The 24,442-nt window shown below is 48.0% G+C and overlaps 3 protein-coding genes across 3 annotated transcripts in view; 2 read left to right on the top strand and 1 right to left on the bottom strand.

Moving 5' to 3' along the window:
* The first annotated feature begins 1,549 nt into the window (after positions 1-1,549).
* Positions 1,550-3,958, top strand: LOC144155908 (TWiK family of potassium channels protein 18-like). The gene is made up of 3 exons (XM_077687616.1): positions 1,550-2,136; positions 2,190-2,395; positions 2,458-3,958. Exons 1-3 carry the CDS (start codon positions 1,605-1,607, stop codon positions 3,121-3,123), a joined length of 1,404 nt encoding a protein of 467 aa, XP_077543742.1. The 5' UTR covers positions 1,550-1,604; the 3' UTR covers positions 3,124-3,958.
* Trc8 (TRC8 ring finger protein) lies at positions 3,772-17,929 on the top strand. The gene is made up of 2 exons (XM_077687614.1): positions 3,772-4,045; positions 10,632-17,929. The coding sequence occupies exons 1-2, from the start codon at positions 3,772-3,774 to the stop codon at positions 12,170-12,172; spliced, it is 1,815 nt and encodes a 604-aa protein (XP_077543740.1). The 3' UTR covers positions 12,173-17,929.
* The window catches only part of Nsd (Nuclear receptor binding SET domain protein), a 35,218-nt gene continuing 22,959 nt past the window's right edge, over positions 12,184-24,442 (bottom strand). The window contains exon 4 of the mRNA XM_077687613.1: positions 12,184-12,399. Coding sequence (XP_077543739.1) covers positions 12,227-12,399 — 173 coding nt within the window. The 3' untranslated portion in view covers positions 12,184-12,226. The remainder of the gene's footprint in view (positions 12,400-24,442) is intronic.

The following is a 24,442-nucleotide window of genomic DNA, read 5'->3' as shown; positions in this document are numbered from 1 at the left end:
GCATCCACCGACGACGAGCCGCGCACATACCGACTGCCGCCACGAAAGTGCTGCGCGGGCAGTCAGTCTATCGTTTGGCCGCCGTTGAACTTCAGAGCGAAATTTTCACAAGTGTCCTCGTTTCACTGATATTTTGCGGCACGTCTAGACAGCCATCGATCGCAGTGTTCTGATACTATTTGACGGAAACTTCATTTACTTCGAAACACAGTAAATCCTCGTGATAACGAAATCGCTTTATTTGAAGTGCTTCATGGCCCCCATCGCAATGAACACAGAGATCACATCATACCCACTTGTAACGAAGTGTCGCTTATACGAAGCTAATTTCCTGTAGAGAGGACTTTGGTTATAAGAACGGTCGGGTCTACTGTACTTTGTAGCGTTACAGCCAGAGTTGAAAGTACGAATTCTGTGCGACGTTCAACTGGGAGGTGGTTACTGGAAGGGGACAGGCAGTTTGCGGTCAACGCCGTTGGTGCGCGCGAACTCCTTTCTCCAGCAAGTATCTCATTTGTCTTCTTCAGGAAACGTAAATCTAATTAATTTTATCCCACCGTCTACTCATGGTCGCGAAGTGAACTCAAGCAGTAGAGAGTTCTGCACCAATTCCAGATTATGATTAATTCACACGTAAGACCGGTGCAGATTTTATGCCAACCCCCCATCGCTTCCACTTAGAACAGCCATCTGCAACCATATTTTGTAGCTCTACAGTATTTCTAGTTGGTACCTTGCCCAGTTTTATCTGTAATTACAGGCACGAGTATGCAAGGATTGAAAACCGCCAACAGCCACACCTTCGTAGACCAATGCATTAACGTGGAAATGTACTTAGCGCGCCGAATGAACCCCACGATGCGAATCATTACCATGGGTTTCATTTTGCCTCCTTCGGGTTGCTGAGGACAAGAATATCTTTCGGCTACAGTCGGGCGCGCGACTGCCAAATTCCTTCATGGATCCTGAGCGTTGATTCATTACGTTGCACTGTCACACTACTACCGTACGGCGGGCCCGCACTTTTGGAAGCGGCAACCGTCAGGCGCGTTAAAAAAAAAAAAAAAAAAGAAAGGAGAAGAGAGTCGCGTAATATTATCCGGCGGCTCCTGGCTGACGCGCCTATTTTCTATACCGGAACTGAATGAGGAGCGCGTGCCAGCGCCAGTGTTGTTACAAATACGCGCAATGCGCGGCGACCGCTGTCTTCTCCGGGCGACATTTGCGAGCCATGACGCAAAGCTCCGCGTGGTCCCACTGTCGGCTTGCACGGCGCGCGCCGAGGCGGGCGGCAGGTGTCTGCCACCCTTCCGTCAGACGGGCCGATATCGGCACGGGTTTCGAAGAAGGCGGCGCAGCCACTCGGACAGGGGTCAAACCCGCAGGGCACATCCGAGCCTCAGGGCCCGCGACGCGGCCTGCAGCCACAGGTGGCGCGCGGGATCGATGATGCGGAAGAGGCCAGCGGTGGTCCACCTGGACCGCGGCGCTGGCGTGGCGGCTATTTTGGGGGAAGGCCCGCTTGGCTAGGGCCCAGCTGCTTGGGGGCGCCCGGGCTGCGCCCGATTTGGGCAGCCGCCCTCGGCGCGGCAGCAGAGGCGAACATGTCGTCGCGGAGCCCGTCGCCCCGAGCGGGCCGACGGCCTGCGTTCCTCAGCCAGCCGTCGGTCATCAGCTGGCAGTCGGACCCGACGCGGCCGCCCCAATACCTGATCCTCAACCCTATGCACATTGTGAACCTGACGGCGGACAAAACTCGAAGCTGTGCCGTCCGCGTCGCCCAGAGCATCAAGGCGTTCAGCCAGCGCTGGTTCTCGCACATACTCCTGCTGCTCGTGCTGCTCGCGTACGCTGCCATGGGCGCCGCGGTATTCCAGTTCATAGAGGGACCCTTCGAGGACAAGCAGAAGCAGACCATCGTGAACGCGCGCCAGTACATCGTGGAAGACCTGGTGGTGGCCCAGCGCACACTGTCCGTGGCCGGATTTCGGCGGCACACGCTGCGCCGCCTGCGCGAGTACGAGACGCAGGTGCGCGTGCTCGAGGACGAGGCTCGCATCCTGACCCACTCGGAGAAGAAGGTCTGGTCGTTCTGGGGCGCGCTCTTCTACTGCGGCACCGTGTTCACCACCATCGGTGAGTGCGCGCGGCCCCGGGAGCGCGACCTACATGCGGGGGGCGTATCGCAGGCTACGGGAACATCGCCCCCAGCACCAAGGGCGGCATGGCGGTGACCATCCTGTACGCCTTCATCGGCATCCCGCTGCTGCTGATGGTGCTGGCCGACCTGGGCAAGCTGTTCACGCGCGGCATCAAGTGGCTCTTCCTGTCGCTGCGCCAGCTCTTCCGCACGGGCCGCTGCGGCCGGCACAAGGCGAAGGCGCCGCCGCCACAGGTGAGCAGGGCGTTCGGCTGACGCACCTTGCGCGCGGCCGCAACAGTCTTTCTCTTTCGCAGCTCCAGTACGTGGCGTTCGTGTGGCGCAAAGTGAACGACACCATGGCGTACGTGCCGTATCCCGCCTACCTGAAGCAGGAACCCACCACGCCGACTGCCGAGGAAGGCGGCGAGGAAGTGAGCAAGGCCACCAGCGAAGAGGAGCTTGTCATCGACGACCAGTTCAATCTGCCCGTGTCCCTGGCGCTTCTGCTGCTTTCCATCTACATGACGGTGGGAGCCTGCATCTTCACTATATGGGAGTCGTGGGACTTTTTCGAGGCCTTCTACTTTGTCTTCATTTCCATGAGCACCATAGGATTCGGAGACTACGTTCCGGATCACCCCATGTTTATGATGGCGACATTCATCTACCTGCTCTTCGGCCTCGCGCTCACTTCCATGTGCATCAACGTCGTGCAGGAGAAGCTGTCCGCCATATTTGAGAGAGCTAGGATGCAACTGGGCACCACCATCGGCTTTGACGCCATGGTGATCGACCAGGAGCGCAAGGAGCCCCTGGAGAACGACGTCAACGAGGCTGTCACGAAGGACGCCATTGCCAAAGAGGCCATTGCGAAGGGGCTAGCCGCTCAAGGGGCCCCGACCAAGAACGCCTCGGAGAAGACAGTAGTGGCGAATGACGTGTCCACTAAAAACAGTACCAAGGACAAAGGGCCGACCTGAATGGCGTGCTCATCGTAGAGTATCCGGCCCATGGGGCGTCGGACTAGCCGTTCAAGTGCACCGAAACGTGGATGAGACGCGTGCAGGACATTGTCGCGACGACACGCGAACTCATCGGAAGCTTACCGCGCCGTGCTGCAGCTCATGTCTCAGAGTTGATCAACCACCGTGACAGTGTGCATCACTGCTCGCCTAGTGCAGAAATAGCACATTTCATTGCAGACCGACACCTTCTTGATCCGTCCCCTAGCACTACTAAAACCCCATTGGGCTGTTGCATGGCTGTTGCCTTGGCGCACTGTTTATCGAAATTTTGACGCACAAGAACTGTATTCAGAACTTTGGATGTAAAACATTACGTCTACGGAGCTGAATACAACGCTTGATGCCATGTTAACTCTAGCATGCCTTCTCTGTCGAGATCTGCCACCATTCGCCGAATAGGCGCAAGTGCGTTGTTTCGCCGGTTTCGCTTCCACCGCTTCCACCTTGACGCTGATTGCTGTATTCTATTTGCGGTGTCGCTGGCGTCGCTTTATATTCAAAGCGGCGCCGCTGCCTACTCTGCGCGTGCCCCAGCAGTAAGCGCGCAGACGCCGCGATGTGCGCGTGCCGGACCTTCCCTGGCGCGATGCAGTTCTTAGGTGGATGAGGCTTCCTTGTCTGCTTCGAAGAAAAATGTCGCTCCGGGGGCGAATCTGGAGCCTCGTCGACGTTATGCTGAGAGTGCCACCGCTGTTCGTGATGGACGCCGTTTTAAGCTGCAGTTTGGGTCTGCAATATGACAGTGCTGTCGTGCCAGGCGTCGATGTAATAAAAGACCACAGTGACGGAAGCAATTCGTCCAGCGCAATGCTTGAGAACGACGTCTTTACGATCTTCGACATATCAACACTGTTGTGGTCCTTTTTGTACCTGCAAGGTAAGAGCGCCACTTATGCACTACATTTCGCAGCCTGCTCATGTGTGGACGAAGTGTTCGTCTGATCGATGTCCTGGATGAGAAAGAGCCGCCTACTTTCATTGTGGGTTCGCACAGTAACAATATTTAATTCAACGTAAGGCTGTGGTGAACGGGTCGAACACATGCTCAGCTGTTGCCTTCGAGAAATGTCCGGCAAAAGCGATTTTCACGCGTCCGATAATGCCGATTTTCACGCAAGGCGTTGGGAGAGCAGATAGCTGGCGTGAACATCTATGATCACATCTCAGTAAGAAACAGTTAAGAAGTTACAACCTGTTTTTATCTGAAACGTAACGGTGCTTGCCATTTTTTTTTTAGTATTGACGCAATTTTCCTAACGAACGACGATATTTTCCCTGGCGCCTGTGATGCAGCGAATTCACTGCTTTATTCGCGTGTAACTGAACACACGCTTACGGAGGCCTCGAATGTAAGCGGGCGTTAGAAACGTCTCCGCTCCCCCCCGCAGCCTTTTTACATAGTAATCTTCCTTTACTGGTGTGGCAACTTCGTAGTTTTCAGCGCCAAGTTTTCCAGCCTCGAGCGACCGAGCGAATCAGCGGATATTCTCATCAGAGTATGCCAACTTCGGGCCAAGGACGAATACTGAAACGCGCAGTGCTGTGCGCTGGTGAGAGTCCGTCGATGCGGCACGATGCCTGCTTCCGAAATAACTCTGTTCGTGCTTATTAAACGCCGCCACAGTTCGCCCTCCGTGTTCCTGCTACACTTGGTGCACGTTCTCAGTTGCACCTCCTTCCGTCCGAACTTATTCCATGTCAGAATCTTGGCAAATCAACGTGTACATAAATTGGTAGGCCAACGGGACTTGTGTTGGTTTTCCCCGCTTTCCTTTACGGTTCAGCGAGCGACTCCGAGTCCTCCCGTTCACCTTTTCTTCCAGACACTGCACTGATCAGGTGTGGCGTGACACTGTTGCTGTGCGCGATGTCCGGTTGTCGTGTTGCACACGAGCGCCTCATCGTCTCGTGTGCAATTCTACGCCTGTGTTAGCTTATCGCCAGCAACGTTCGCTGTGAAGAACCACCGAGCCCCCTTCTAAGCACTGGTAGTCCATGCCTACGACGAGAAGCTTTAAAAAAGCGAAGGGGGGGGCAAGAAGTATTAGTAAAAAAATTATTTGATCCTGTTTTTGCAGTAAATATATATTTGCTCAAACTACCACATTGTTCATTTGCTCTGGCCTACATTCTCTGTTTTGGTGGCTTGACTTGCGATACTTTACGCTGTGGTGTAGTGTAGCACCTGTGCTAATACAGTATACAGTGCACTTGAATGCAGATTGGGTGCCTAAAAAGTTTGTTTAAACGCGATTGACTTTTGTAGCATATGTTCACAGGCGAGATTTCTGGAAAAGAATTCCATGGCTCTCTTTGGCTTGGTGGATGGGGCTTGTCCTGGTGTTGCTACAGTGAAGCACAGCTTTCGAGATTGTTGTTGAAGGATCGAGACAAGAAAAAAAAACAGAAAAACAGAAATTCAGACGTCTGCATTGTCGATTAAATGTTTGAGCTGCTCTACTATGTACCAATCCCTTTTAAAGTCGAATTCACGACTGCGCACGCATGCATCGCTGGCGAGACCTTTTTTAGATGCCATAAACGCAGTCTGATGCCGAAGCAAGAAGGCCGTAGGGCCTTGAATACGTCAGTGAAGCGTACCCCGTGTATCCCTTAGAGTGCTATACACAGAGTCCCTTTTAGGTTGACTTCACTACAAATGCATTGGTGGGAAGGCAATTTCCTACGGGCAATATATGTGGCCTTTATGAAGACATGGAGGCCCTAGGGACTTTGCATTTGCTTGTGAAACAAGTGTGAAAAGACACATCAAGCGTTTGACAAAGAGACAGGTTATCTTGTGGGGTCCACTTGGAAAAGCACAAGGAACTGTGCTTTCTCCCCTCTCCTCACCACAGCCCTGACAGAATCTATAAGGACTCTAGTGAAGAGCCTGCCAGAATCACTACTGTCTCTTTGAGTAATGTTTTACAATTTAGTGTTCGTACGGGGCTTTGTGAATAAACAGAAAAGCAATATATGCTGCGCCACTCACAGCGGCCTGTGCCAAAGAAAATGCTGCAGTGTAATCGCTTTGCTGATGAATAAGCAGAGCTTTATCTGAAAAGAGGTTTCTCCCACTAATGCAAATGCACTCACCATGTTAAGACATCCAAAGCCATGCTCACAGAGCCTTGCAGAACCCTGAAGGTGAGTCTTCAGAGAGTACGTGGATACCGAGGCCAGCTGGTGATACTGGGGAAGTAAACTTTTGTTTGCCAGTTCAATGCTTCTGCTGAGCATCATTGCCGAGGATTGTAGTTTGAACTTCCCCGAGCCACCAAGTTACAGAAAGTGCTCGTTAAAGAGTACCTGTAAGACTTGAAATCAGTTCAGCGTTATCCAGAAAATCATTCACTAGAATTTGTAATTGATGAGAGGTCCTATTTGGGAAGTAAAGTTGTCTTGTTCAAAGGGATCACAAAGGCAGAATACAAGTTTGGTTTATTAAAAAGATTGCACTGTCTAGATAACAATGATACCAATTTTATAACACACTGCAAACAAACAATCAAGATATTAGGGGAAACCGATGCAGCAGTGACGACTTCCCAGCCACTTTCTGGAGACTTTTCTAGGACGTCACAGAATCTTGCGTGAATGGCAGCTGCCAACTTAAGCCAGCGCTAAGAAACATAACTGGCCGGTTGTAGGAGGTCTCTTGTTTCGATTGATCATATCGCTGGAATGTTAGCTTGCACGTACACAATAATAACGGTTTTAGTGCTAGCCCATATTGCATCACTCCTGTCCATTACATGTCACTGTAGCGTGGAGTTTTTCGATATTTTTGTTTTCTCAATTAAAAAAGCATCTTTCACAGCAGAGACGGAGCTGAGCGGGTTACCAAATCTAGTTCTGTCAGATGGAGCAAAGGTGTATTGTGTCTTCATGCATGGCCCCTTTAAGGGACTTCCATTTAAATGCGGCTCCCCAACGTGAAAACACGGGCCCAAGTAGCAGTTGCCTCCAGACCTGGAGTTCCCCCAATTCGTCTGGAGGCCAAATTGTTAAAACATGCCACAACTATTGCAATCAGGCCTGTATCCATCCAAGACCATGTCAGTCATGCTTAATGCCCCAAGTTCTCACTTGCACGAAGTGATACTTGTGAGACCACCACTTTCCTAGCTTGTTAGTGAGTGGATTTGCTTTACCACCATTTTAGGCAACAAAGTCTGTGGTTAGTAATGCAATAACGAAAAAAGAACCTTCTGTAAGACACCTGTAGTGTGCTTACAGATGTACCCCCAAGGTTGTTAAAAAAAAAAAAAGAAGAAAAATTTCATTAGGCTGTTGACGCAACATTTTTTGAATAAATTGGTAGGCTGCCTGCTTTCCCCAGTATTTGCACAAATGTACTGATGAGCAACGGCAGTTGTTGGCAAATGAATGAATGAATAAATTTTTTATACTAGGATGGCACTCTGGCTTGTTGGGGAAATAGGGGAAGCAATTGGGGGTCGATCGAGTTTATGTCCTATTGAGGAGGTGAGCCTTCTTCACTAAGGACCGCAGTCCAAGCAGCACATCGGGGGATTATTCTTTGGGTATAGCCAATCCTGCAGAGATACGACGCCAGGGGCCTTGTGGCATTTTCAGATCCCTTTGAGGACCCAATGTGATGACAGTAAGTGGCTGATTGTCAGTCGATTTTCGTGGCACAGGGAACACAGAACCCTGTCTGGTAAAACTGCTGTGTTCTTGTGCTCTCGGTGAACTCGGATGTTTTCTGTGAGGGCGTAACCAACTTGCTCCTTCAGCAATGTAGCTACATAAAGTGATTTAAATAAGTGACTTTATCTGTCTGAATGGAAATTGCACGCTGAGAGAACTTGTGCAAGTAATGCAGGCACTCGATAGGATAGTAGAAAGGCAAATTGGTAATAGTTCAGTGTGGAAAGCAGCAGTGCAATATAACAAAGCCAGGACAGAAAGATGGACAGGCTTGGGCCTGTAACTTCTTGCAACATGAGCAACCTCCCCTCCTCGAGATCCTCCAGTTTTGTGTGAAATAAAGGCACAGCTGATCACTTGATTTGAATGCAAGGGTCTCCAGAAAAGCATTCCTGGATCCACTGTTCCGGTTTTGGCCTCTGAGGGCATAGGAGCAGGCATGGGAAGCCCCGCAGCCATTGGGCATCACTTTCTTCTGCCCAAGCAAGACATGAGCCTTGACCGGGTCTTCAAAAGCTTGCACGACCATTTATTGCCTGCTCCCCACCCACTCAATTAAAGGACTATTTCCACTGCAGACAGCAGGTTTTAAACTGCCCAGAAGTGGAGGTGGGTGAGGGTAAGAGGCAAATGGGGAGAGGATTCCCCACAAACTGCAAACTCTAACACTTTCTATATTGTTATTCTTTTGTGTGCGGCCTTGTTGGTCCCATTCCCAACTGATGTGCCTGTCACTCAAGGGTAAGGGGCAGGGCTGTGGTACTTCGATCAGCTGGAAGCACTTATGTGTAACACCGTCGCACATGTGGCCATGAATCATTGTGATGTCACAGAACGACTGGGGAACAGTTTCCCTGCATCTTTAAGCTGCAGCACACAAAGCGTATTTAAAATTGGTTCAAGCATTGTTTGACACCCGTGATCGCAGGAAGGCATCTCAGCATCTTCATGAGATGAACATCTGCATTTGGAAATCAAACTTTGATGCCTCTATTTCTGTAGAAGAAGAGCAAGTGTGCTGTAAGTATGCCACAAAGTGGAGCATTGCATAACATTGTGCTCCTTAAGACACTCCTAACAGGATGCTAAGCGAGCAGACATTTGTTTCTTTTTTATGGAAAGAAATCCAGGCGTCTGTGTATCCAATTTTTGTACAGCAGAGTATGATTCCGGCTGTTCTCAAGTTGTTCAGACTCCTCAATGTGAAAAAAAATGTTTAGAAAACTTTAAACCTGCTTACGTGCTAGCTTTAACAACATAGGCATTTAGGTTATGCACAGCACCCTCAGAGACTCAAATATTTGCAGCACATTTGGGAAACCGTACGGCACCTCGGCATTTTGTAACTAAAAAGTTGAAAAACATGCTCTTTAGGTTAAACGTACTGCATGTAGGATGCAGTGGTGGGTCTGCACAGTGCCTTCTTGACGCAGCCTAGAAGAGCCACGCGACAATAAAAAAAGTGTCGCAGTTTACTAAAAAGAAAGCATTCTGCTTCAATCATGTTTAAACTGGATACATGCAGTCACAAACATGTAGTTACAAACTGACTGTTCTAAAATATGGCAATTAAACAGACAAAAAAAAAGTGTGGAGCCAACAAGCATTGTATGCGTTGCTCATCGTAGAGGTTCACTGTGACTTGGCTGAGGCGCATGCAAGAGTACCTCCCCGACTTGTACTGTCAGTGCTGCTGGCAACGTATGCAGCAGGGTTTGCACTCTAGTTTCAAAGCTGCACGTGACGTACCTGCATTATTCACAGCAGTTTGCTTAGATTCGATGCTGTAGACCCTCCCTTAGTGACAAATGAAGTGGAGCCCTCCAAGCCGTAAGAGCAGCACTTCATAATGGGAGGTCACACATTTGCTTCAGGTACAATAGAATAATGCAGATCTACTGTTCGTGCCTCTAAAATAACATAGATGAACTTGTTTGGAAGTGCCTCAAAAATGGCAATGGCAAGCTGGTTTATTCCATCACATTGTATAAGTCCGCCACAAAACAGTCGAGAAGGTTGCCCTTTGTACCACTAAATTGTGAGGCAGAGTGATCTGAGTTTTACCTCAACTATAAAGGTAACAAAGAGAATACTGAAAGCAAATCAAGCACGGATGCACCAAATGAGCACAGCAAGACATTAGGTGCTTCCAAGCTAGCAGTAGGGAAAACTGTGATGAGATGTTAAGTCTGGCAGGCCAGCTGCTAAGTCTGGCAGGTTTTCAACCTGGATTTTGACGCAAGGAAGCTTTTTCTCCGGAGTACGAACGTTGCCTGTGAATTAGGATGCTAGTAGTCCGTTGATATTAGCTGTACGAATTTACTGTGTTGTCATAATTGACATAACAAATTGGCCGGGAAAATGATACAAGGAAAATGGAACCTTTGAATGCACTTCTCAAGTTAAAATGTGCGAATACACCAAAAAATCGATTGAACTTTATCGCAGTATAATGTTTATAATTTGCAAGTATCACATTTGGCTGTTGTTGCTTCAGGGATGTGCTATCTTATTACTCTGCTTTCTGTAGCCAAAATCAAAACAATTGCCTTTTGACATGCTCTAAACTACCGAAACAAGTCTGCTTGCCAAGACTGATAGCCTCAAGACACTTTGGTCAATTGAATCCATTTTCCTGCTGTTCGTCACTTGATATTTTAATTTGATGCGGTCAGGACATAGACCCGCTGGCTTTCCCTGAAGGAACTTTGAAGCTGGCACATCTTTCTACTGTGGCACTGTGCACACGTCACGTGCGAGGCTCATTTCAGGCTGCTGGCGTGCAGCATTCCTGGGTGCCCTGGTGATGGTGGTGCTGCAGACACGCCAGCTGCTGCACGTCTACCTGTGGCTGAGCTCCCTAGGTGCCGTTCTCTGGTCCTACGCGTGCAACCGCGAGTTTGTGCACTACGCCGACGCCCTCTCGCGCGACGGCAGCCTGCTGCTCGAACTGCTGCGGCTCGAGCCGGGCGCCCTGCTCCGGACGGGGGCCAACTACGCGCTGCAACTGCTGCTGGCCCTGCTGCTGTCGGCCGGCCGGGGACCCGGGTCGGCAGCCGCCCTGGCCCTGGCCCTGCTGTCGCCCACCGTGGCCAGCGTGTGCCTGCTGCCCGTGCCGCGGGCCGTGCCCGTGCTGGCCGCCGTGGCCGCACAGCTGCTGCTGGCTGCGCCCAGCCTGCGCCGGGTGCCGCCCCTGGTGGCCGCCAGCCGGCGGGGGCTAGGGCGCACGCGCGCCCTCCTGGGCCAGCTGGGCGGCCAGGCGCTGCTGGAGGCCCACTGGGCCCGGCTGCGAGCGCCCCTAGTGCTGCGCCTGTTCTGGGTGCTGCGCCTGGCGGCGCACGCGGCCCTGCTGCCCCCAGGGCTGGCCCCGGGGCCCGCTCTGGCCCTGCTGGCGGCACGCAGCTGCGACACGAGCGTGGCACTCCTGGGCATGGCCAGTGTGGTGGCGGCTGTGGCCCGGCTAGTGGCCGGGGCGGCCCGCCGGCTGCTGCTGCTCGAAGGCAGCCCCGAGCGCAGCCTGGCTACCGTGGCGGGCCTGCTCTTCCTCGTGCTGGCCCTGCAGACTGGCCTGACGGGCCTCGAGCCGCCCCAGCGCCTCGCCCGGCTGGCACGCAACCTCTGCCTGCTGGCCACGGCCGTGCTCCACTTTGTGCAGGGCATGCTGGGGCCCCTGCTCGTCTCACTGGGGGCGTCGCGCAGCGGCTCGCGCCAGCGCCACGCCCGTGCCCTGTGCCTCAGCCTAGTGCTGGTGGCCTGCCCCTGCGCGCTGCTCACCCACCTGTGGCTCCGCGAGCCGCTCAGCACGTGGCTGCTCGCCGTCAGTGCCTTCGGCGTGGAGCTCGTCGTCAAGGTGGCCATCTCGGTGCTCATCTACCTGCTCTTCCTGGTGGACGCACGCAGCGAGACCATGTGGGAGCCCCTGGACGACTATGTGTACTACCTGCGTGCCACGGGCAGTGTCCTCGAGTTCCTCTTTGGGGTCTTCCTGCTCTTCAACGGTGCCTGGATATTTGCCTTCGAGTCGCGAGGCACCATACGTGCCTTCATGATGTGCTTCCACGCCTACTTTAACATTTGGCAACAGGCCAAGGCCGGCTGGAAAGCCTGCGTACGGCGCCGGGCTGCCCTCTACAAGCTGCACTCATTGCCCGAAGCTACGAGCCAGCAGTTGCGTGAACTAGACGATGTGTGTACCATATGCTTTCAAGAACTGCAGACAGCTCGAGTGACTCGATGTCGTCATTTTTTTCACAGCACATGTCTCAGGAAGTGGCTCTATGTGCGCGACATGTGTCCACTGTGCCACAGCACACTGTACCACCAGTAACAACAACTATGTCAGAGACTGTTCTTTACACTGCATATTTATTGCACTTCCACTCTAGTCGGCCACTCCACCTCGAGGGCCTCTGCGACGCTTGGGAGTGCGCATGTCTGATTCAGGGGGTCGCGGCCGAACCCCCATGTAGCCGCTGCAGTTCTCGGAGCCACAGGCACAGGGAATCTTCTCATTGCCACGGCTATCCAGGTTGTAGTTGAAAGTGAGCTCGGTGCCTGCAAAAGACGACCGGTTGCTTAGCCTAGCAGCACTGGAACTAACTTGTGCGGCAGTGCATCCGTGCACCCAATCGCTAAGGCATGATGCAAAGAAATGGAAGGGCTCTCCGCTATGGTGCCCCCACAGGGAAACAAGCCTGCAGGAGCTGCAGATCTGCGCTTGGTCGAGGGCGAGCGAGCAACTAGATCTCAAATTTGGGGGGTTTTACATGCTGAAACTACAGCTGGGCTATGAGGAGCAAAAGGTTTTGGGACTCGGGGATTTTTACATGCAGTGAAATTTTTGCTCGTGGCCATTTTCTCTCCATCAGTCCAACCCGTGCCCTTGGCCTCAGTAGCACACCACCTTAGCCAATGAGCCACTGGGCCAGGTGACCAGATAACTTGTACACCAAAGAGCAGAAGCTTACAAGCAACGAAAGCAGCAATTGTCGAGTTATTTCTCTGCCGCACGGCAGCCCGGAGTACTATGTGCAGTAGTTTTCATTAGTTCAGAACGGGCTGCTATAGGAAGAGCAATAACCTAAAATTGCCACTTCCCTGGTCTGTAAACTTTTGATTGTGGCTGTACAAGGACAAATGGGAAGGGAAGTACCTCCACTGCTGCACTGTGAATGGCCACTGGCTTGTGTTGCACGCTTTAGCGGGAGCCGTGAAACTTGCACATTGACACTTTCATTGCTGGAATGCCCTGAGGCTGCTGCAGGTGTCCTCACCTATCATCTGCTCAATGCATTGAAGGGGTACCGACAACAAGTTCGGAAACCTAAAATATAATTCTCTTGAGTGGTTTGTGTGGAGATGCCTTCCAGCAATTTTCGCACCGATGGCACATGCCCACACAGGGAATAGCAGCTATGTCTTCATGGCGTCGATGCACGCACGACATTACCCAGCCGTGGCCTGAAACATATCAAATTTCAATTTTCCCAACCACAAGCTACATCCAATAGCCCGCACCAGCAAAATCGCTATCAGCGTGACGACTGACCAGGCCACTCCCTTGGAACCAACTGTTTTTGAGTGACGACGTATAGCAGCAGTTGCCAAAACCCAAAACGCTCTCTTCCACTCCTGCTGTAGGGCGTCGCGATTTGTCAGGCTGGCAACTGGCATCATCAACTTTGCAAAATGGCAAAAAATTAATGCTAGGCTTTCAAAAACCAATGGAGGGTCAAGATTGTGAACAGAAATAAAATGCGTCCTCATTAAAAATTACTCAGTAAATGGCATCTAACTGCATGAATTTGCAAATTGCTTTTTGAACTTCCCTTGGCCTAGCCACCGCAGCAAACTCTTCACGAAAAGAAGAATAAAAAAATTTCCTGTGTTCATATTTAAAAGTGCTAGGTTAGCTTTGGTCTTCTAAAATACGCTGTACTGTGCCGACTTCAGTTGAATGAAGCTTCACCTTTTGAAAAAGTAAACTTCAGAGGAGCAGTGATATGTTTTTTATGCTCCTCTTAAGTTTGTTCAACTGGAGTTCCATTGCATTACGTATTCATTTCAATCACGTCACAGTCGGTGCTGCTATTGTACAGAACGGGCTCTACATTTTCTGCACGCTTCTCTGCCTCTGCCAAATCAAAGAGATGCAGGGGTGCTGCACCACTCAAAGGGACATTGATGTGTAAAGCAAGTTGGCCTATAGCGGTAGATGAAAGTGTTGTGAACACAAAGATACAACTCATAGCAGCAGCAGTTGTTTAACACGAAAAATGCTGAAGTGCGAAAACAGGCGTCGACACCCCCATACACTTTCATGAAGTACACTTGGGGAGATTAATCGCAAATGCTTAGGACTTATTACAAAGGGCTAAAACAAACAGAAGCCCTTCTCATGCAACCAAAGTATAACAGGACTGATGGAGCTTGACAACACCTTCTGAAACAAACACTGATGCAGGGGCATGTGAATGCAAAATAAACGTGTGCGGGAACTTTTGTGGAGCACATGCTTTTTAAAATAGGCAAAATCGCAGCTGGCCAATATTATGAAATAGGATGCATCACCTTCAGTTTCAATTTCACTGAAATGTTTCACTTTGGGGTACAAGCGTAGTCAAACGGTGCACGGGGATGAACGCGGGAGCCTACGATACCTGCTTACTACTACCGCATATATGCATGTATATACAACAGTCAGTAGCAAAGGCCAGAAATGATTAGCACGATTGGCTATGTACCGCAACAACATCATCACCATCACCAACAGCCTACTCAGGTCCACTGCAGGACGAAGGCCTCTCTTATTGTCCACTCTTGTCCGGCGCTGCTCGTGGCCATTCTTAATTTCCTTATTTCATCCCTCCATCTCGTTAATGGCCTTTCCCCTTCTTCTAGACCCGTCTCTGTATCCACGCTGTTGCCCCGGTGGTCCACCGGTCGTCATTTCCTCTCACCACATGGCCAGCCCAAGCCCATTTCTTTTTCTTTACTTGAACTGTGATATCTTCTACTTGAATTTGCTCCCTGGTTCAGGAAGCTCGTTTCCGGTCTCCAAGTTTTACTCCTATCATTATTCGTTCCATGGTCCGTTGAGCCGAATCAAGTTTGCTTTCCAATTGTTTAGTAAGGCGTCAACTTTCCGCCTTATATGTTATCACCGGCAGGATGCATTGGTGTATATTCATTTGAATGACAGAGGTAGCGTACTTTCCTTATTTGGGAGTGCTTGCATAGTGCACCCCAACCCGTACTTATTCTGCACCGCATTTCTTTCTCGTGGTTGGGGTCAGCAAAGACAAACCTGTCTGAGTATAATCTACTTGTTTTACAATTTCGTTACATATGCTGAAGAGGGCGCTTTCGGCATGTTATTTATCATTACTTTAGATTTATTCATATTTATTTTTAGCCCCATGGCTATGCTTTCCGATGGTATTGCAGGTTTTCCCACTCAATTTAATCCAGGTGCCAGCCAATTTAATTTAAGCGCCATGTAATTTAATTCGGTCACCAACCAAATTAATCTAGCTGTCAGAAGGTTGTTCAGGAGTGTTTTTTGCAAAATTAGGCGCAGCTTTGCGGACTTTGAGAGCGCCGTTGATAGTTCACGTCAGAAATATTGTCTGCTCCTCACGTAACAATGCCTTCAGAAGTTCCTTTGATATAAACACATTAGTTAAACGCCCTTTGAATTCTGATTTTCAATCAATGAATGCTTTCCTGCCGTGTTAAGTATTTCCAAAATTAAAATGTCGCCTGCTCGCGTAACAATACGCTGGCAACTCTGCTGGCGTAATACGCGAGCAGATGATACTTCTGACGATTTCACAGAAGATTAGCACACGGCACCAACGGATAAAACAAGACCGCTCTACTGGTCTGCACGTGTTAGTAAATGTCCATTAAGCTGTGCAGGGTTTTAACGCGCCGACGCAACGCAGGCGATGAGGCGCGCCGTAGTGGAGGGCTCCGGATTAATTTTGACCACCTGGGGATCTTTAGCGTGCGCCGAAATCTCGTACACACGGGCGTTTTTGCTTTTCGCCTCCATCAGAAAAGCGGCCGCCGCGGCCGAGAATCGAACCCGCGACCTCGTGCTCAGCAGCGCAACGCCTTAGCCACTGAGCCACCACGGCGGGTTGTGCGCATAAGATATTTTGCACATAATGGATCAAGAAACACCACGTTTTCACCAGACCACGCGCAACAAAGTCCGCGAAGCTGTGCCTAATGTCGCACAAGACACCCTTGAACAACCTTTTGACAGCTGGATTAATTTGGTTGGCAACCGGATTAAATTGGTTGGCACTTGGATTAAATTTGCTGCTACCTGGATTAAATTAGCTGGCGTTCGGATTAAATTGACTGGCGCCTGGATTAAATCGAATGGTGATTGGATTAAATTGAGCGGGAAAACCTGTAGTTCATTTTTTTTGCAGGTGTTACTGCAGTATTACTCAGCAAGACTATGTCGTCTGCAAACCTTAAATGGCTCAAGTGTTCTCAGTTTATCTGTAATCCTGTGTTTTCCTAGTCAAGCTTTCTGAATACTCCTTCCAGACACGCTGTGAACAGTTTTGTCAAGACGATATCTCCCTGTCTTACTCCCTTTTGGATTGGGAATTTATCGCTTTGCTTGTGAAGGATTATCCTGTTATGTTGCCTAGAATTCTTGTGTAGGTCTTTTCTATTTCCTCGTATTTTAATGCTTCCAGCACTGCTGTGGTGTGTACCGAGTCAAAGACTTTCTCATAGTCTATAACTGCCATGCGGAGGGGTTTAGTGTACTCTGCACATTTTTCTATCACTTGATTGACGACATGCGCATGATCCACTGTAGAGTACCCTTTCCTAAACCCACCTGTTCTCTGGGTTGTCGGGAACGAGGCTGCCACCGTGATGTGGCAATCGCAAAATTCATTGTGGGAATATTCAAGATCGTGTTTTCGACATCTTCCCCCGGATGGCAGCACCTCTTTGGAAGTTTCTCAAGGGAAGGGGAGAGGGGCTGAAGACTGAATTAGCCTAAACACCGCCATACCAAGACGGCCATGTAAAGGCGCTTTTTGATTGACTCCTAATATTTTCGATGGAAGTGACAGCTAATGAGAAGAGGCTTTCAGGACGACGGTGATGATTGAGAAAAGTCGGGCCTTAGCTCGCTCTGGGCGTTTTGTGACGTGCCCTTCAATGTAATGAAAAAAAAGAAAAAAAAGAAAAAAAAGGGAAGGTAAATGGCAGAGAGAAATGACAGCCTCAATTATTTATTTCCCAGCACACGAGGCATCGCTGGCCGTCGAGAAAAAGCCAAAGAGAGCAATGGAACACACGATCTTTCAGTTAAAATGAAGTTATTCAGCCTTTATTGTCCCTTAATGCAGCTCAGCCAAAGCAGCCAAATTGAGGCATATTACACTGCTACCTGCATTGAAGGACAAAAATAGCACTTAATTCTGCCTGCAATGTGAATGATGATTTACTTTAATTTTTTTATTTTCTGCTTTGAAGATGGCTACATGGGATGGCTTCTACCGAGTGCATGGCCAGTCTAAGCCAGGTGCATGGCTCAAACAGAGCACAGGTGGTCCATGGTGAGACGTCACTGACTGCAAAGTCGTGTTCCAGGCATGTTGCCCCAGATGCCTTTCGCAGCTGACATAATTTAGTCTTTCTGTGCTCCATTTTCTTGATTTTATCTCGTCACCAAATCTGTTCCAGTTATCACTCTTCTTTCCTGTGGGTGCACCTCGCAGACAAGTGTGACAATTAAACTAACACAGGAGGCAGCCCCGGTGATCCAGAGATGTTAATATTAAGCTGTGCCTCCAAACTCTGCGAAACCATTGTATATTTTATACAGTACAGAACACATTTGAAAGGCGTTAAAGAAAGCGCATATTTAACATTTCTGCCGGTCTTTGTCGACAGATGCAAGCAATGATCGATGATGCAGGATAATATGTTCATCAAGAACAAGCAGGGCTGTAAATGTAGGGCCTTGTACATACAGCAAACGCTTTTATACTTTTTTTATCGCTTTTCATGCCTGTTCACTGGAATAAAATTTACCACAGCTTAATTCTCTTTTCTACATTCTTGTTGAACATCAACTGATGTTCAGAACCATCGTCTGTATTCACCCCCTTCTGTAAGGCAACCACTCATCCATTTGCCTACGCACAGCAATTACCAAGGCCCGTTCACACTGGCAGCAGAAACTTGGTCGACCAAAGCGAAACATGCCTTTGGAGGCCCTGCCAAACCACGCCAACAGTAACTGTGGAGGAGTAGGTATGTCACTGACGCTCAATAACGTGAGGCAACAACTTCTGCAGCAACAGTTGGGTAACCAGTTGACGCACTGCACAGATGATCCAGCGACAACACGATGACCCGGGCTTTTGCGATGCTACCTCTCTGAGAGCATAGTAAACCCCGATAGGCTTCTTCTCAAAGGTGGGGTGAGTACTCTGCCCGCTCAGTTTATAAAGAGTGAGACACAAGCGGGACAATGATGTTAGTACGGTATGCAGCCTATTCGCCCCGAGCGCGAACACAGTCGGCTCCTGGCGGCGGCGTGACGAACCGCTCCTAGTGTGGATGGCGCTCTCGCGTCGTCTGCTTTTTCACGTTGCGTGCGGCGCAAAACGCGTGCTGCACACAACAAAACAGCCAATATGTGTGCTCGTTTGGCAGTAAGCAATGACATAGTTACCTCTGCTTGCGCATTTCCTCTAGAAACGCAATAATCAGCGGCCGTTGCGGTTTAATGCGCTGGCTTAATTCCACGAAACATCTTTGCCGTGGTCACCGCTTGAGTGTGATACGCGTTATAAACATTGCTTCCACACATTGCACTTTTCGTATTGTTGAGTGCAGTCGTCTGCCGTTTCAGGAACGTCGAAGGGTGCTTTTTGAAGGTGGCGTGGTGATTATTTAAAGGATAAAAGTTTAGTACGCGAAACGGGTAAGAGCGACAAGACCTGTGCATACGCGTGAAAATTCCACACCCTTGTAAAATTGCGCTGTGTCCTTATAGAAAGAAGAAACAAGCAAAAACATTTACACTGCACACGACCCGTGCGCTATCGCCCATACATTACCGGGGGCGTATTTTACACCCGCAAGCGCCTGTGTGATCGGGTCCTTCCCGTATTTTTTCTAAAATAAATACCATTTTTGGACAGTCGTTGTTTATACTAAGGAGAAGAAATAAACATTTATACAAGTGTACCGAGTTGCTAATTTTACGTATTATTTAAAATACGTTTCTGTGGATGCGCAAGAGTATTTAGGGGGGATTGTTCAGTAAAATTAAGCAGTTGTGAGTTTGCGTCTGTCATGTGGCATTCCCATTTTCATATATATCATTTTCAAATCCGACATGAATCACCTTGTCCAGAAACGTGTTTCACTCGGCATAACCAAATGCCTAATATGGTCCCATCTTAACCTTTCAATGTTGACCTAAGTTTAAAGAAAGAGGAGAAAACGCGTAATATAATGCACGTTGTTGCCCACATGTGTGAGAGGTGTGTGCCATGACTCGCTGTTTTTTTTTTTAAATTTTTTCCCACAATGCTTGCTTTCAATACAATTTTGAAAAAGGCGAGCCACAATTCCTGGACAATTTCGGACCAAAAGGGGGTTAATCAGTTTTGAAAATACGTGTTAAAGTACTGCTTTTTCACCGCTACAGAACACGACGCCTAGTCTAGTTTCGATTGTAAGTAATAGTGATAACCATAGTTTGGCTTTTCGCGTTACATGCGTTCTCTTCTTGCTGCTCTTGCAACGTTGGCAGGACCCCCCCCCTTCCCGAAAAAAAAAAACGAAATGCACAGAATTTTATTTTTTAACCAATCCTCAAGAAGTAAATGCGAAGACAAAGGCGATATTCAGTTGGGAACCCGTTACGCTGATTAGCAACGAGAAATAAAAAGGAAATGTTTTCTGCAACAGCGCAACTTCATTTATTGCCATCTTTAGGGTTCCTAAGCGACCTTATACGCATGAATGCAAACACATCTCGCTGTTGCAGGCACCTGTTAGATTTTAAAAGGAACGCAAATGGTCAACAGAGCAGCCGTAACAGAAAATTTGTGCTCACTGTGAGGTCCCAGAAGCTTGGTTTGCACACTGTAAACCTGCTTGTCACTTTGCGAAAGCCTAGCTAAACATAAGATGTTGATTGTACTGCGTGCGTTGACAATTCAATTCGCAAGTTCACTTGCGACGAAAGCCGTAAATAAGTGATCCGAAACCGTTATTCATCAAACCTTTCTTCAGAGTCGCTAAAGTTTCATTTAAAAGACCCGTTAGAGCGGTTACATTTATATCTCTGCACTGATAAAAATTCAGTAATCTTATGTTGCCTTTTGAACACAAAAATTATCGTAAGCTCTTAGAAAGAATTTCGGGGCAGTGCAGTAGTGTTTCCATTTCAGGGCATCCCACAAATGCAAGAATGCGTCATATGCTACCAATGAAAGCGTTGAGATTGCCGTTGTAAATTTCAGAGATCGAGGCTTCCTGATTTGTTTCTATTTATGCTTTTATTGAAGGCTCAAAGCCATAGTCTGGAAAGATCGAGCTTGCTACGAGCCACAGCGAACAAGTTCATTGTCACAATTACGGCCATTCTGAGATTCCCGATGAGTCGTCGCTTTTTTTTGGCGTAGTAATGAAAACTGACTGCCGTTTCCATGAACGTTAAACGTTGAGGAACCGAACTACAGCATACCACTCTTGTTTGCACCTTTCGTGCGCACATACGGCGAGAAAAAGGCACGAAGCGCGCCCACAGTGTGTATTCTTACGGGCCGCTCAGCGGAGCATCCACACTAGCAGCGCGACGCTGTCGCCACCTACATGTCGAGCTCGCGGCGAATAGTGCGTGGTGTATAAACTGCCAGCACAGAGAATTTTTTTCCTTGGCTTAAAGTACATTAGCTCCATATAAAGTCAACAAGCAATAAATTTCAGAATTAAACCCTGTTTTGGCTGACAGTGTTTCACTGATACCACCACCATGCAGCAAGGCTATGGGTGCCAGTGTTGTTAATTTTATTAGCACCCACCTCTTATTTATGACTTTTACCTTCTGCATTGTTCTGGTGGTTTTGGCAAATTCTAGAGTGCACTTTACTCTATTTGCTGTACTGACTTGTTCTGCATGCTGAAATGGCACTGGTGGTTGCATTTGCCATAGCATTAGCACTTCTTTATTCGGTGAACTTCAATGGGACGACGGACCATTTCTTGAAAGACAATTATAATAGGGCAATTCGTAGCAGGACAATTGGTCGCTAGTGCATCCAGTCAAACAGAGAACAAAACGTTTCATCAACTTTTCAGGGCTTAAAGCACAACGCACTATTTGGCAAACGGGGCATCAAACATGTATGTATAAAGGGCAACGTTAAATGCCTTTTAAAAAAAAAATTTAATCCACCTTTAAGCTGACAGTGCACGGGAGGCTGCGTGTTCACTGGGCCAATCATTACTCAAGGCCAAATTGTAATTGAGTGGTTCAGTGAGCCAGCAGTTTCCAGAACTTTCAAGACTTATGATTCCCACAGAATCAGCACAGTCTACTTTGAAAGTAAAGCATTTCAGTCAAATCCTAAACATTAAGATCCACAGCAAAACCTTCGTTTGTAGATAATAATTTAAAAATTTTTTTTCCCAAACCATGCCTTCTGATTTGTTTTGTTACTAGCGCGTGGTTGCACCGGGTATCTTATCTTTTGTTTGAGGTGAAGCGCGTATTTCCTCCTCCTTTCTTATGCCACAGAGTCTTGTTTGGTATAGAAAAGGTATAGCTTTGCAGTCAATATCCTAGACGGTTCTTGTTTGATCATCAATGTTCTCGATACGATTCGACGCTCACATAAATACGAGCAAACGCTGTGGTATACCATTCACTGACGCTCTCAAGTTTCTTCGGCATTTGTGTTTTGTTCTTGTTAATTGCGGGGCACAAGTTCGGTCCAATGAACATTATTCCTACACGAACCCTGTTCCGCCCTTCGCTTCGTAACAATACAGTTATCCCTTATTAACGCAAAGTCGTAAAATCTGCTGAAAATTTCAAGATAAGCAGAGTTTAGAGTTAAACGAAATGCCAAAAATTTGTGGCCAGGTCACTGAAATAGCAGCTAATGCTGGTAACAAAAAGCTCCACTGCACAAGGGAGCTTTCATAATAAAAGCAAAAACGTCCGCAGGAAAAATTAATTTTTTTATTGCGGAGGAAAGAGCTGCGTGATGCTCACCTGTTTTGCGTTTGCTCTGGGGCGATTTCAGATCAGATCAAACAAAGCGTGGCTGGTCGGCCTCTTCAGTTTGCTTGAAATTTTTATATGTCGTGCCCTGATTACTCTAATGTCCCAATCCGCCAATATTTTCTCTAGAAAAAACTTTATCTAACTGCAAAAAATTTTGGAACATGACAAGGTCGACCCCTGCCACCACCTGCCCATGCGCTTCGGTCAACTTTAGTGACGTCTGTATACGAAAATATGCATGAGGGGCAATACGTAAATTTTATGCTCAATTTATGCCTGCTGCACATTTCTCTAAAAAGTTTTGCTGCTGACAAGAATATAAATTTTTGCAATAAATGGTCAAATTTGGCTCAGAGCTCAATTTTTCTCGAACTTATAGCTTGAATAGTTCAAAAAGTAGTCATTACAGCCTTAAAATTTTACTCACATGTGCTTCCTGCATATATAAACAAATATAGTGAATATTATAATTGTGTAAAATACAGTTAGGATGCAATTGGCCCACAAGTTTGAAGAAAAAACTAAGAAACACAAAGTTCAGACGCTGATATATATAAAAAGACATCGTAGATTTTTCTGAAGTTCTCCCCAGATGTAAGCCTTTACATGTACTTGCATTATCAACAAAAAAAATGTTGCATCCTTTTGCTCCTGGAGCGCGTACAGTGCAAGAAAGGCGCCCTATTCACCCAGCTCTCCACGACATACTGTAGTCGTAGTGACTTCCATAAGATTTGTATAATTTATATTTGTTTTGTATTGAAGGCAAATGGAGCCTCCATGGATACAATAACTGAGAATGGAACAGGAAAAATGGTATTTTAAATGCCCACATTGGCACCACAACAAACAATGTGCACCCAGTTTGGGGGAAAAAACGACTAACTCTTAGGATCCGCCCAACATTAAAACAAATCTTTCAATTTTTGCGAAACCCTCCCAAAATGTTTGTGGCTAAACATACTTTGGTTGAAAGTAACAACACCTTGCATCATATCGATACTCTAGAGTGTACAGCATGAGAATAGAGCCCTCTCAGCCATGCTCCTCGCTGGCTGCCGAAACAGGAAGCAGTGGTGTCGCTACGTCTTTGACATTTGCATACACTTTTTTTGTTGTTTTACCGAAGAGAAAAGATCACAGATGAGGTGAAATTACGCAGAATACAGTAAAAAAAAATGGCAGTTTCAAAGGTAATGTTTGACACAATAAATAATCAGCACCCCATCGAAATCGTACACTACTGTGTAGCACGGAATTAGCTGTCTAGCTGAAGTTGCTTGCCATATAGGTATTGAAACTTTCTTTGAAGGGTACACGCAGGCCCTTCTGCATGTAGTTCACATGTACCTGTTGCTGATCCCTTAACTGTTTGATTTTTTGTTTGTTTGCACCACATGTATCACGACAGAATGATGGGAAAGCATGCACTGAGTTTCTTTCTGCATGGTAGTTGGAAACTTCATTTCACTCCACATATGGGAAGCGTATGCATTTGACACTCTTAAACAACGCAGTTGCTATGTTTCTTGTATGAATTGCTACTCCTGAGATCTTCCTCAGATTGTAAAACGTAGCCTGGTGTTTAGTGATTCCTCCAACTACATCGCATGCATTCTTTGCAAATTCAACCCAAAGTACTCTAATAAATTCTAAAGGATGAAAGGCCCTCTACGCAAAGTCGCCTGGCTCCCACGTGACAACCACAATCCCCCGTCCCCTCTCTTCTGCAACCCCAACGTTCAGGAATATTCAGTCTTTCGAGCATGAGTGACTCACCTTTTGTGCACTTGACACATTCCCTCCAATAACACTGATTTGATGGCACGCTGAAAATGAATGGGCAGCTCAATTCACTGGCATCTATACTTGAGTTCCTGGTATTTTCTGTGCGTGCAACACAAACGTGCTAGTTGGCACAGTACGCGCAGGAGCGCATTTCTTGCTGTCGATTAGACTTGACTCGTCCCGGTTGAAACAGGAAGATAATAAGCTTGGTTAGCTCAGTGCTGTAATAAACATAGCACTGCTTGTACATGCGGAATTTTTCCTGAATAAGCTTTGTCTTGAAATGTTTCTTCCCAAGAGTTTCTTCGCCATCAGGCACAATCCAGATGATGTTTTGTCCGACCTAGCGTTGAGAAACTCCTGCTCATCATTTGCGAAATATATTCCCAATTCCCACGCCGTCCCCCGATTTGCAGTCCCCAATCAGCGCCTCACGAGTGCAGACGTGCGAGCAGGCAAGCGAGGGGCGGCGCTCTAGGTGAAAGCAAGCACACGGCATTCCCGGCAAACTAAAAA

This window comes from Haemaphysalis longicornis, unplaced genomic scaffold, assembly GCF_048455015.1.
Source record: "Haemaphysalis longicornis isolate Haplotype H1 unplaced genomic scaffold, Haemaphysalis longicornis Haplotype H1 scaffold_1, whole genome shotgun sequence".
Classification (NCBI taxonomy): domain Eukaryota; kingdom Metazoa; phylum Arthropoda; class Arachnida; order Ixodida; family Ixodidae; genus Haemaphysalis; species Haemaphysalis longicornis.
This window is presented reverse-complemented; position numbering and strand designations above follow the sequence as displayed.